The sequence below is a fragment of the Amblyomma maculatum genome, chromosome 10 (assembly GCF_055883805.1).
Source record: "Amblyomma maculatum isolate TAMU_Amacu chromosome 10, ASM5588380v1, whole genome shotgun sequence".
NCBI lineage: Eukaryota > Metazoa > Arthropoda > Arachnida > Ixodida > Ixodidae > Amblyomma > Amblyomma maculatum.
This window is the reverse complement of record NC_139353.1, coordinates 15,844,359-15,856,557: the sequence shown is the minus strand read 5'-3', so window position 1 is coordinate 15,856,557 and position 12,199 is coordinate 15,844,359. Positions and strand designations below refer to the sequence as shown.

General features: G+C 43.4%; 2 protein-coding genes across 3 annotated transcripts in view; one reads left to right on the top strand and one right to left on the bottom strand.

Annotated features, from left to right (window-relative positions):
• The first annotated feature begins 1,690 nt into the window (after positions 1–1,690).
• Positions 1,691–6,011, top strand: LOC146175665 (gem-associated protein 6-like). Its single transcript, XM_084582058.1, has 2 exons — positions 1,691–1,915; positions 2,653–6,011. Exons 1-2 carry the CDS (start codon positions 1,752–1,754, stop codon positions 3,053–3,055), a joined length of 567 nt encoding a protein of 188 aa, XP_084438184.1. The 5' UTR covers positions 1,691–1,751; the 3' UTR covers positions 3,056–6,011.
• A 1,632-nt stretch (positions 6,012–7,643) lies between these two features.
• LOC146175664 (steryl-sulfatase-like) overlaps positions 7,644–12,199 on the bottom strand; it is a 13,068-nt gene continuing 8,512 nt past the window's right edge. For both annotated transcript variants that reach the window (XM_084582055.1, XM_084582056.1), the window contains exons 6-8: positions 10,332–10,464; positions 9,166–9,453; positions 7,644–8,258 (exon numbers count right to left, since the gene is read on the bottom strand). In XM_084582055.1, coding sequence (XP_084438181.1) covers positions 7,906–8,258; positions 9,166–9,453; positions 10,332–10,464 — 774 coding nt within the window. In that variant the 3' untranslated portion in view covers positions 7,644–7,905. The remainder of the gene's footprint in view (positions 8,259–9,165; positions 9,454–10,331; positions 10,465–12,199) is intronic.

Genomic DNA, 12,199 nt, shown 5'->3' with positions numbered 1-12,199 from the left:
CCCACTCAAAAAGTTTTTGATGTAGTTATACGTTTTTGTCCCTACATTCAATGCTGATAGGCCGTCCATGACTCCCTGGTGTGAGATATTATCAAATGCCTTCTTTAGATCGAGGCCAAGGATGGCCTTAGTATCTTTACTCTTGGACCGGATAATGTCATGTTCCAACTGGACCATGAGGTCCTGAGTCGAGAGATGAGAGCGGAAGCCTATCATTTCCCGCGGGAAAAGGTCGTGTCTATCAATATATTTGGTGAGCCTGGTTAGGATAACATGCTCTAGTAGCTTTCCCAAGCATGATGTTAGCGATATTGGCCGTAGATTGTCTATCCGAAGTGGCTTACCAGGCTTGGGTATGAGAATAATGTCAGCCGTTTTCCACTGCTGAGGTATTTCCCCTTTCTCCCAGCACTCCTGCATAAGCTGAGTTAGTGCGGCTACCGATTGGTCATCTAGGTTTCGCAGCATTTTATTAGTGATACCATCTGGGCCCGGTGCCGTGTTGGTTCTAAGCCGAAAAATCTCTGCTCTTACTTCTGCCGTGCTAATAGGGGCATCAAGCTCATCATTGGCGTCCCCTAAGTAATCGGGAAGGGGCATCCTGCTTGTATCGCTAACATACAAGTCTTGCAACTGTAGAAAGAACTTCTCGTCATCTCCTGGAAAGGAGTGTCTAATCTTCATGAGGTTAGTGCTTACTTGAGCTTTCGAGCTCTCAGGGTCCAGAAGGTGACGAAGAAGTCCCCAGGTCTTAGGCATGCTCATATTATTCTATCTTGAGAATGGTCAACTCCAGCATAGTGGCCTTTCTTGTTGAAATTCAGCTCTGCCTCCAATTCTTCCCAAATCATCCCTGCCCTAATTGTCCAAATACAAATTACAGATGGCAACTTGAGTCTGCTCATAACACCAACATGAGCTGAGATTTATTTTGAGAACTGGAAACAAATGATTTTTGGAAGACAACATATAATTGCATGCTTCTTACGAATCCTCTGCAAGACATGGCCTAAAATAACAAGCAGAAGAAAATCTCCTAAACAATGTCCCAATAAGCTCCTAAAATACCCTAAACATGTCCCATCTCGGTATTATTTAGGACGTCCTGAGGAAGTCACTTCTTGTTTAATTAGGAATGTTTTGGAGATTTTTGTGGGACTTCTCTGGACTTCCCTAGGACATTCGAATCTCCCAAAATCGGAATCCCTTGGATGTCCCTGGGACGTATGTGTGTTGTCTGGTGGGTCACTTAGCACGTCTTTCGGCATAGCACAATGGCATAACAATACTTGGACAAGTCACACCACCATCTGCTGACTTAATTAGGCAAAATTCCTGTGAAGGTTAATCATACCAATCATACAGTGTAATCGATCATCTTAACAGTTACGAGGTCTTTTTTTTTGTGTGTGTGTAGACTTCCCCGGGTACATACCGTTTTGTCTTACTCGCCGCTGAAAAAAAAAAGATATTAAAATCCGCACTAGTTAGGCCAAGGTCAATGTTGGACCCATAGAGTTATTACAAAGACTTTGTATTAACTCTATGGTTGGACCTTGTTGGACCTCGTAATTTTGTTTAAATGATATTTTCACTAGTATTTCGAACATCCCCTAGGCGGCCCTACAAAGCATTTTGCTTCATGCAGTGTTTACGTTTCGCTTTTTAGTTAATCTCTCTACGTCTCTACGCGCCGGCGCCGCGCGGCATGCATGAGTGTGCATGAGCGAAAGGACGGTTCGCGATGAACAATGGAATCTGAATCAAAACAGAGTACCGAACAAACACTCGACGGTGTGTGCAGCGATGATCCGCTATTGCTACTGTCGTATGTACATAAGCTCGTTCGTGTTGAGACAACCGACGGGAAAGTGCTGGCAGGTTACGTGAAGACCATCGACCCCGTGTCAAAAAGGTGAGCAAAAATGCATGCAAGTTTACAGTTGAATTTCGGGCCCGTCGTTTATTCACAGCTGATCCTAGTGAAATATCCTTTTCATGGGACGTCTGCAGTGGAGCGAACGCCCTTCGTACGAATTCAACCGCTGCTTCTAGTTGCGTGTAGTCCTTTTAGCAATGACCGTGATTCAGGGGTTGCCGAGACTATGCATCGTCGTAGTATGAAAACCTGCTGATGAAGCCAAGACAGCACCTTTCACGAAGTTGGCAATTTTACACGTTGACAAGCGTACTACACATGTTTGATTGATGGCACATCATCGCGGCTTGTGCGTACAGGAACTAATCTTACTTGTTTCGAATTAGGCAACGATAATGATCACATCGCATGAACTGTCACAAATCTGTCAGTTCTGGTCCTATCGGTCGGTATGTTGGCCAGTAGGAGCGAGGCAATTTTTCGTTTTTGGCAGGTTTACGACATGATCGTTGCGTAATACGGCCATTACTTTCGACCACCTGTGGTTTTTTTTTAACGCGCGCTGATGTCTCAAAGCATACGAACACCTTTCTGCCTCTTGCCCCAGTCCAAATGCGGCAGTGATTGCACCTGTGGGTCCTCCGGCTCAGCAGCCGGGTGCTCTAACCACTGCGATAAGAATAATGGTAGAACAGGGTCTAAAAGCTAACCTACGAGATAGCGCATACTGAGGCTATTTCATTTCTGTGAACCGTAATTCATTTTTTCTACAGCATTGTCATGGTCCTCCTCGACGACGGAAGGCCGAGCAGGGTGCATGTTGTCATGGGACACGCCGCCAAGTCGCTGACCGTCGTCACAGACGCATCTCCCGCTGAAAAAGAACATATCGAGGAGCTGTTTATGCCAGAAAGCGTGGAGCTGAACAGTGAGCAGCTGCGACATAAGAAGGAGAACTTACGATCTTGGATGTGCGTCAATCGCATTCCTGTTGCAGAGCCTGCCAATGAGCCTGGCGTGCTTGTCATTGCAGGCTCGGTTCGCCTGCTGCCTCCATATGGACTTGAGGATTTACAGTGCACAAACTCTCTAGTTATGGGCAAGATCCGTGGAATCATTTCTGCAATGCCTACCAACATAGAGTCGTGGTTGAGCCCATATGAGCCAATGAAATAGGCAAGCGGTGTGTAAAAAATGACATACGCTAGTAGAGCAGTTTGTTCTTCTCAGGGGCTCTGACCGTGATAATCTGTACTGCTGCTGCTATTGTTGGTTGCATCCTTAAGCATTGCATCACGCATTTGTAGGTTGTAGTGAACTATGTTTTGTAGAAATGCAACTTTGTTGTCTATGTCTATATAGTCTGCATTTTAGAACGCAGGCCTTATGGGCTTGTTCGGCGGTGGAGCAGCATCACTATTTTTGTTATTGCAACCGAGCGAAAGAGGGCCACGAGAGATTTACAAGCTAGAGAAACATAAAGAGTACTTCGTAACTACACATAAGGACAAACAAGCAGCTCTCAAATTCTTTGCCTCAGCATATCGTAAAAACACTTAACTAGCTGCACTCAAATTTTGCATTAGGGAGTATCATAATTGTCCTTAAAACTTTTTCTAAATAAATGTTTTAGCTGTTAATCAATGCCTGTCTTGTCTACCTCGTAGCCATCTTTTGTCTGCTGAGCTGTTTAATTTGGGAAATATCAAGCGCTTTAGGTATACAAAAGGGCGTGTTGCCAGGCCAGTTGGTTTTTTTGCACCTCTATTTTGTCATATGAGACTGCTATGTCCCGTCCAATTCTTTGCAATAACTATAGGAGTTTTACTACTACAAATTGTGTGTATACTACCCCAGACCAGCAGGCGTATCCAGACCTGCCAACCCCACAGTTCTCAATCTACTATAGAGGATGCCAAAAAATCCTAAGATTCGGAGAAAAACACAAATGTTTCTATTACTCAAAATCTCTTTTGAATGATGGAAACAGAGCAGTCTAAACTAGAGTTTCAAAAAGTTACGTAAGCAAAACTTCAGAGACATTTTTGAAGTGAAAGGTTGGGACAGTACTGAGGAGGTTCCTTCTGCAGAAAGTCCTTTTTGAGCACCTGATTGTGACAAACTCCAGACTCCTTCCATTTGAAATGAACAATTTTTCTAGGCCCTTTTTTGAGATGGAGGAGCCGGACCCGGTGGATGCCTTCTTGACTTTGCTAAACACTCTTTAGCACTCTGCGTTACTGCGTGGGAGAGTCAGAATTCCTAACATAACTTCTGAGAGCTTATCATACTTGAAAGTACGATCAATGTCCTGAAGACTGGCAACAGAGTGCCCTGCTCGTCTATGCACTACTGAATGGTTACTTCTACTCGATCAGAAAAACCGTGAAGAGACACTCGGCTAAATAGTGGCTTGGCCCACTTCACAATTAAAATACCCAGTAATCTTCTCGTTGGTGTCAAAGATACTCACTGAATCATTATTCTTCTTTGTACCGAAATGGAGCAGAAGTTCCCAGCGACCGGCATGCGCAATATAGTAGGTGCAGAAAGCGTACCTTTTGCCCTTGCTATATTTTTGTATCCACAAAAATTCCATTGAATATTTGGGCATGAATACTTGAAAGTTCTTATTGCAGACATTTCACCCGCAGCAACTACGCTGCCAACACAGTAAACCTAACTAACAGCTTGACAGCCTCGGCTAGCCGAAAAGTCAACGATTGCGATGACGATGTAGCCGTACTTTATTTAACAGGCATGATCTAATTGGAGTAGAGGCGCCGACAAGGGATTTGGCAAACAAATAAGATGCGCCGCGGAGTACACAGTCTGCCATGAGACGGTGCACGCGGCACAAAACCATCTGGGTTCGTGTTTTCACACGTCTATTCAGTCTAACCCTGTTACCTTTTTTTAAGAAAAATTGTAAAATGAAAGTGGGCACTATGACACTCGTAAGAAAGCACTGAAAATCTGGCACTTTACGATAAAATCGTAAAACTTGGCAGGTATGCGTACCTGTATTAACGCAAAGCAGCAAGAAGCACCCTTTGCCTTTTCTTTGGAAAGTGTTAAGAACTCCTGACTTCATGGATTGTTTTAAACAATAGATGAAATTTTTACAATTGAGCCTGGAGCTAAAGAAGAAAATTCAAGTGCGTTATTGCATGTGCTAGACTAGAAGCAAAGCAGACCACTGAAATAGCTTTGATCAAAATTTGGAGGCTCTGTAACTAGTGGAGATTCAATAACTAACGAAATTCAATTGCACGAGGGCCCCAGAAGGATGGTGAACAGTGGTTGGCGGTAGCAGTATCTAGCTTGTAGCAGCAGAAAAGTTAACTGACAACTGCTTACTTGTGTTCTAAAGCTTATCCTGGAGACGCAATGTAAGTAATATACTGTGCTAGTAATATTTGCACTGTGTAATATACTCAGCCATGACGCAAAGCTGTCACAAGAATATGGCAGAAAGTGGGCAGAAGAAAATGTGAAAGGTTTTGTAATATTTGCAAACACGAGATCCAAGCTGAACGCATGTATCATGTAACAACACTTGCATATGGCGACAGTGTCATTTGTTCCAATCTTTGAGCGATATTGTAGGCAAGGAACTATGCGTGCACGCAGGAATATTCTCAAAACCACATTCTCTTGCCTAGCCTGTGCCAACATTGCCATGAGCTTTCATCAGCAAAGTTCCTGTTATGGATATTTTCTTTTTTTCATAAAATTTCACGAGTAAAAGATTTCTTTTATTGCAAATTGGCGGCAATTTCAAGCAACTGCAGGGGAAAAGGGCCTCAAATGGGGATTATTTAGTCTTAATGAGGGAATTTTCACTCATGGCATGGCACATCGATGCCTTTAGTAGCCAGCAAATCTACAAAAACATTGCTGCCTTTCATAATAAGCAAATCATCAAAAGAATATTTGGATCTACACCACCTGTATCTCAAAAATGCAAGACCAAACAACAGCGGAGCAGATTGCATTTGAAATTTAAATTTAACTTATTTAACTTGGAGCCACATTGTGTGTAAATAGAATTCTATTGCGTCACTGCAATAGAATTTAGTGAAAGAACTGGCTGATATTAAATGGGGATGTTCTGTACACATCTACTATGTGACAAAACCTAAATGCTTTTCTGTCAAGCAAGTGAATGGATAGTGTGAGCAAACACAGTTGTTAATGCAGTCAAAACAGCTGCAAAAGCCACATTATTGACCTTGCACACCATTAACTCCATAACTACAGCGCAAACGATACCATTACCTGCAAGCCAATTTTAACGCAAATAGCGTTAAGGGCCCCGTGTCGCAGAAGAGCTGGTCTCGGCATTGTGGTTGTAACACGAAAATGTGAAGAAAGTAAAACAATAAAAGTCTTGCAAAAACCAGTGGACTCTAACACAGTTCCTTCGCAGTGTGAGGCAACCACTCTGCCACAGAACCGCATTGCTTTTCTCCGAATAAAGGTGGACCTAATATATGCATTACCTTATGACTGCCAGCTAATGATTAGGTGCGTCATTAGAAAGAAACTAATTATGAAAGTAATGGTTATGCGTGTAGCAACGAATATTTCCACTTTGCTTACCTGCGATGCGGCACTCACTGAAAAAAATTCTTTCGATCGTACGGCGCTGCTGTAACAGATAGCGCGAGTACATCGATCTATCTTCTTCGGAGCATTGAGGTTTAAATGCCATTGCGCTGATTTTAAATGCGAAGCTTAAGTGTCCTCCAATTTTTGTTTTTAAACATGCGGCACAAAAAACATACATTTTGTGCTGAAGCCGTGTGGAATAAAAGGTACCACTGTACTCCTGAGACAACAAAAATTTATTATAAAAAAACAGAACGTGCCCATTTTGACAATGCAGCGTGTCAATGACTCGAAAATAGGCACAATAATGGCATATGTGCAGCAAAATGGCATCTATGATGGCCCATATCGCTGGCAAATACGTCGAGGAGGTAAAGGCACATGCACGCTCAGCGCGCACAGATAAATAAAATAAAATCACAAGACCCATTCATTAAAATTGATTGTGGACTAGATGGCTCAGAAAACAACCCAGGGCCATATTCTCAATTCGTGTAGTAGATATAAAAATGTCGTTTACGTCGTCCAGGATTGGTAGAAATGCCAGAACATCCGGTCACCGCTTATAGCTGCAACCAACCTGACATCCGCTTCCAGCACTTCTGCCAATCAGGCGAGAGCAAACACAACACTTCAAACTCTGAATATGGGCTCCAGACCTTTCATTGTGACAAAAGTTAATACTGGAAAATGTAAAGAGTGGCACAGACATTTAGTCTGGTCTCTGCTTTGTCACAAGATTAGGTGACTGTACTTAAAATTTTGCATTTTGTGCTTCTTGTGGGCTGCACCAGCTTTTCCTGCTAAATGAAAAGTAGTGCCAGTTGGTCTGGTCATGGTGTCAGCCACTGACAGATTAACTAAACATCAACTGCTAACAGCCAACAGAAACTGGAATGTTGAGCCTCATTTACTAGTAAACGAAGGTGATTGATGCCATACTTTGTACAAGTGTACCAGTTACCACTGAAGATAAAATGCCCACAACACCGACATAGCAAGCAGTAGGTGTTGAAAATGAGACTCCTACATACGTTCACTCTCCTATTAAACATTTTATGAGCAATCCAGTTATAGAAGAAGAGGTTAAAAAAAAGATTAAAAACCATCAATCACGAGGCTCATTTCCTATAGCATTATCGCTAGGTCCAAAAAAAAAAAACGAGTTGCTTATTGTCTACGCTATATCACATCTACGTATAGTCTCTGTGCTTCGACATCGTCCCAGTTGCAAATCGTCGTCCGAACACGACAATGACGCAAAATGAAGGGCGTCTTAAGACTTGACGCACACATGCAGTCTTGAATGCAACTGCATCACATTAATATAAAGAACTGCTCTAAACCACCGGTGGAATAATGTTCCCTGCCCACGCACAAGTTCGCATGGGTTGTCACGGCTGCCAACGTTGTCACAAGTCAATGGTCGCGGTGAGTGTATGGTTCTCCTCCCTGCAGTTGCAGAAGGGAAGGCGACAACATGGCTGCAGCCACGGAAGCCAGACCGAGTTGAGGAAGTCAAACTGCTGTGGCACGTTCTGCAGGGACGCCTTGTGTTTCGCCAAAGCTGCCTCGACCGCGGCCAGCACTTTGGGAACGCGAGGGTCGTCGCGTTTGCCAAGCGGCCGCGACTCGGACGGGTCGGAGGTAAGGTGGAAGACGAGTGGCGGATCGTGGTTCAACACGTAGCTGCCGTAACAGTGGCACACGTAGCTGCACTGGGCAGGATCGGTGCTGTGGAAGTGGACTTTCCACACTCCAGAGCCTGCGCAACAAATGTGGGAATTGATTTCGGTGTTACTTTTCTACCTATTAAGTTCGTTGGAACGCAAAGCACACTTTAGAACCCAAAGAAAGCACCAGGACCCAATGGAATTCGACAGAATGCTAACATCTAATGACTGATGAAGGAACAATGCTGTGAATACATATTACAAATTTTGTTTTGACGAGACAAATCATAACTTCTTCCTGACATTACACTATGTGCTTTCAAAGCGGCAAACCACATTTTCAATGGAGACAGTGGAACTGCAAGGAATTTAACACTGTCAACTTTCAAAGTCTGTTACTGTCTTTCAGGTTATGTAATGCCGTAGCAGACACTGGGTAGGCGATGAAAACGAGCTTGGCACAGTGAATGGCTATGTGTCAAATTACTGCATCATTTTATGCTGCATTTTCTGTTGGCAAAGAAACATCCTCCAACAACGTCACAGTATGCTACTTTGGTCGAACAAGAAGTAGCGCATTAAGCCGCTCACAATCTAAACAGCTTTCCCTATATTTAGAAGGACTGCAAGATACTCGGAGAAAAACATAACATGGCTTTGATGCTAGACTAGCATTTCTGCAAGTTTGTGATGAAGTGGTAGCGTTTATTTAAATTTAAAGAAAGTTTAATTCATATCAAAGTTCAGCTAGTTGGCAAATCTGGTTCACTACGCTAAGGGTTCCCTTTCTTATCACCTCTAAAGGAATAATATGGCAAATGGCCTTGGAATTCATTTCTTCAGTGTAGCCTCAACCGAGGTGATGTTCAAAAAGAGAGTCGGCATCCAAGCAGGCAACTCAGCCACATAGTTCATGGCTTGTAACAGTGCACGTTCCTGACAGTACAGCATTACTACCGTTAGTGACACACGCTGTCCCCCGAGCCGTCACACTCTCACCGTCGGTAGGGACGTAGCGCACAGCATGGACGTGCACGCCACAGTAGTGAAAAAGGAACTCGTGCGAGGCAGCGGCTGTAGACTCGTTGCGGAGCAGTGGGAGAATGTTGGTGCCATCGATGACCCGATCCCCAGGAGGTTCCGACCCGGCCGCAGCCAAAAGCGTTGGCAACATGTCAAGCTGGCTCGTGGATGCATCGATCCTGAGGCCAGGGGCAATGTGGCCGGGCCAGGAGACCACCGTGGGCACACGAACGCCCCCTTCCCATCCGCCCATGGTCTTACCACCTGACAGGCAAAGAAGAGATGAAATTGAAAAGTTAGACAAAGAACAGGCCTTGAAAATTTCCATTTCGTAGATGCTAAGAATGCAGGGGTTAAAATCAGAGAGTGCAGTACCAAGTAACAATGCAAATCTATCGGTAAAGTGAATATCAATAGTGCAATCGGTACTGTTACTATCGATAGTATAATCTGTAGTATTACTGCCAATAGTGCTGTGAATAATTATGCAGTTTCTGGCGAGGGATACTGCCAAAACATTTGCAGTAATCTACCATCAACAATATTCAGTTTGTTTAACTTGTGAACAATTTCTTGGCAAATGAAATAATTCATTTCATTCCACAATGAAAGTGCCGGGTCATGTCCAATAAATTCATCCTGAAAAGTAACCCATAATACACCTTATCAATAAAGTTAGTTCTTGATGCTTGCATATTTAAATCAAAATGAAAATGTAAATTTGAAGCAGTGCAGTTCCGCACAATTGTTACAGCTTCCTTTCCGCTACGACTGAGCATACAACTTTGTTGTCGTTTGTTAGCCACGAATTCTGGTAAAGGAAAGGGAGAAGCATATTAACACTCTTGCCCTTCAGCCACAGCTATACTACGGAGAGCACGGATCTCGTCAAGCACACCCGATGAAGTATTAATTCCAACCGATTGCAGCTCGGAAGCAGGCATGCCAAACTCGGCGTCTCGGGTCGCTGTTACCAGCACAACTAGGAGATCTGCGACACTTGCTACTTTACCTAGAATACAGTTTTGCTGAAAAAAAGAAAATTCGATAGCGACGTAACTATTGCTGGTATCGATAGTATTCCATCACTAGTGACAAGTCTGCAATTTCCGGTCACGCAAGGAAGCGTTGTGTGTGCTCACCGCGAAAGATGCCATTGTGGCCACCTTCCCGCTGGCCATCTAGGCCAACCTCTTGGATGTGGGCACCATTGTCAGAGGAGAAGTAGACGAAGGTGTTGTTTGCCTGGCCCGTCTCCTTGAGAAGTTCTGTCACCTAGTGACACAAGAGAAATTATGGCTATGACCACACGTGTCACTGTCCGTGCCTTGGTACACCATACAATAATTTTATTTTGTACCGCAAAAGCATTGTTAAAAGGACGGTAATGAGCAATTGAAGCTGGCCTGTACTGGTACCACAGTAGAAGCTGCCGGCAATGAGAATATGCAACTATTATAAGCTAGACAAGGCCTAAAACGTTTTTTCTGCTCAACCATAGGGCGACTAACACTAAGCAGTTCATGATTAGCAATTAATAATTAACAAAATCCTCTCTTCAGCAATAATCACAAAGTTAAATAAAATGGCAGGAGATAAAAATGCTACTGTTAAGTGAAATTTTCTCGGCAGAACAATTTTACTTTTCATGCATGCTGCGGTTTTTCTTTAACTGCCTATGATTACTTTCCGCAAAATAAATAGCACAGAATAAATGTTTCCATAAAAATATGTACAAAATGAACTCTCGGCGATTTCTGAGAATACGCTGTAACACATAGTGCCATGACTTATTTATTTCATGTCAATTTCACACCTTTCGTGCTTCACAAACAAAATGGTGTTTTATGCCATTTAGTAATGTACGCAGTAAACAATATTTCACAAAACAGCGACGGGAATAACATATTGCCCACCATAGTTAGGCAGTCATATTCTGCCGCAGGCAGTAACATCACTATTGTTTTTGTAGTTTTTTTTTTTCGCAATTTCAAATGCAATGTGCATCACCAAAATAAATATTGCTTCCATGACCTTCTTTGGTGTTGGCTTGATAAGTCACAGTGTTTTGAACGTTGCTGCTTTTGTCCATTGTGACACTTTGCACGAAACTGTACACGCAATTGGGAGAAAAAAATTAATTGTTGGTATTCTGCACTGGAAAACTATAAAGAAAGAACAGTAAAAGTCATTAACCAACAATGACGTCTCGAAACCCTCAAGTGGTGGTAGAGGTCATTTTTGTTTCAGTTACAATTATCTTTCTGCTTAGATAACACATAAGCCCCAAGAAAAATGACGTTTCGGAACCCCTACGGGTTCCTTGTCATCTTTCTTGAGGTTTATGTTATCTAAGCAGAAAGATCATTGTAACTGAAGCAAAAATGACTACCACCACTTGACCCGCATGGAGTCTGGTCAGGTGTCACCGTAACACCCAAGGAACAGTACGTTTAGGCAAAACACAAAAATTCCCATGTGCTCTCTGGCGTAAGCAAGCATTAAAGCAGGTCTCTGTACACCTCACGCGACCTCGGAGCGTCAATGGCATCACAGATGTCGTTCAGCCGTCAAAACCGAAACTGCATGAGAAAAAAATTTGTTTTAAATTATTTGCTGTTTTTTTTGCACAAGTCCCACTCTTTACGTCCAGCAATGTGCTGGGCATAAAGAATCTGCGCAGAATCTGGCCCGGCACACGTGCCCGGCGCCCGAGAGCTCCGAGATCATTCAGCCTATCCCGTATTCGAATCACTATGGAAGCGCTGGCAACAACGCAGCGCACTCAACCACCGCTCCTCATTCTTCCCGCAATATAAACACAATTTTCCTTACCGCCCTTATTTTTCCTTTCTCTTTCACGCTTTACCACACTTTTCACCTTGCTTCAGCGGAGGGCCTGGATGCGTCCCCTCGCTTGAGCCCGCCCTCGCCAAAAATATAAACAGCTGCTATACGCAAAACTTGTTCCGCGGCCTCGACTGTCAGCGTCTTTTGCTTGCTTTCGCTT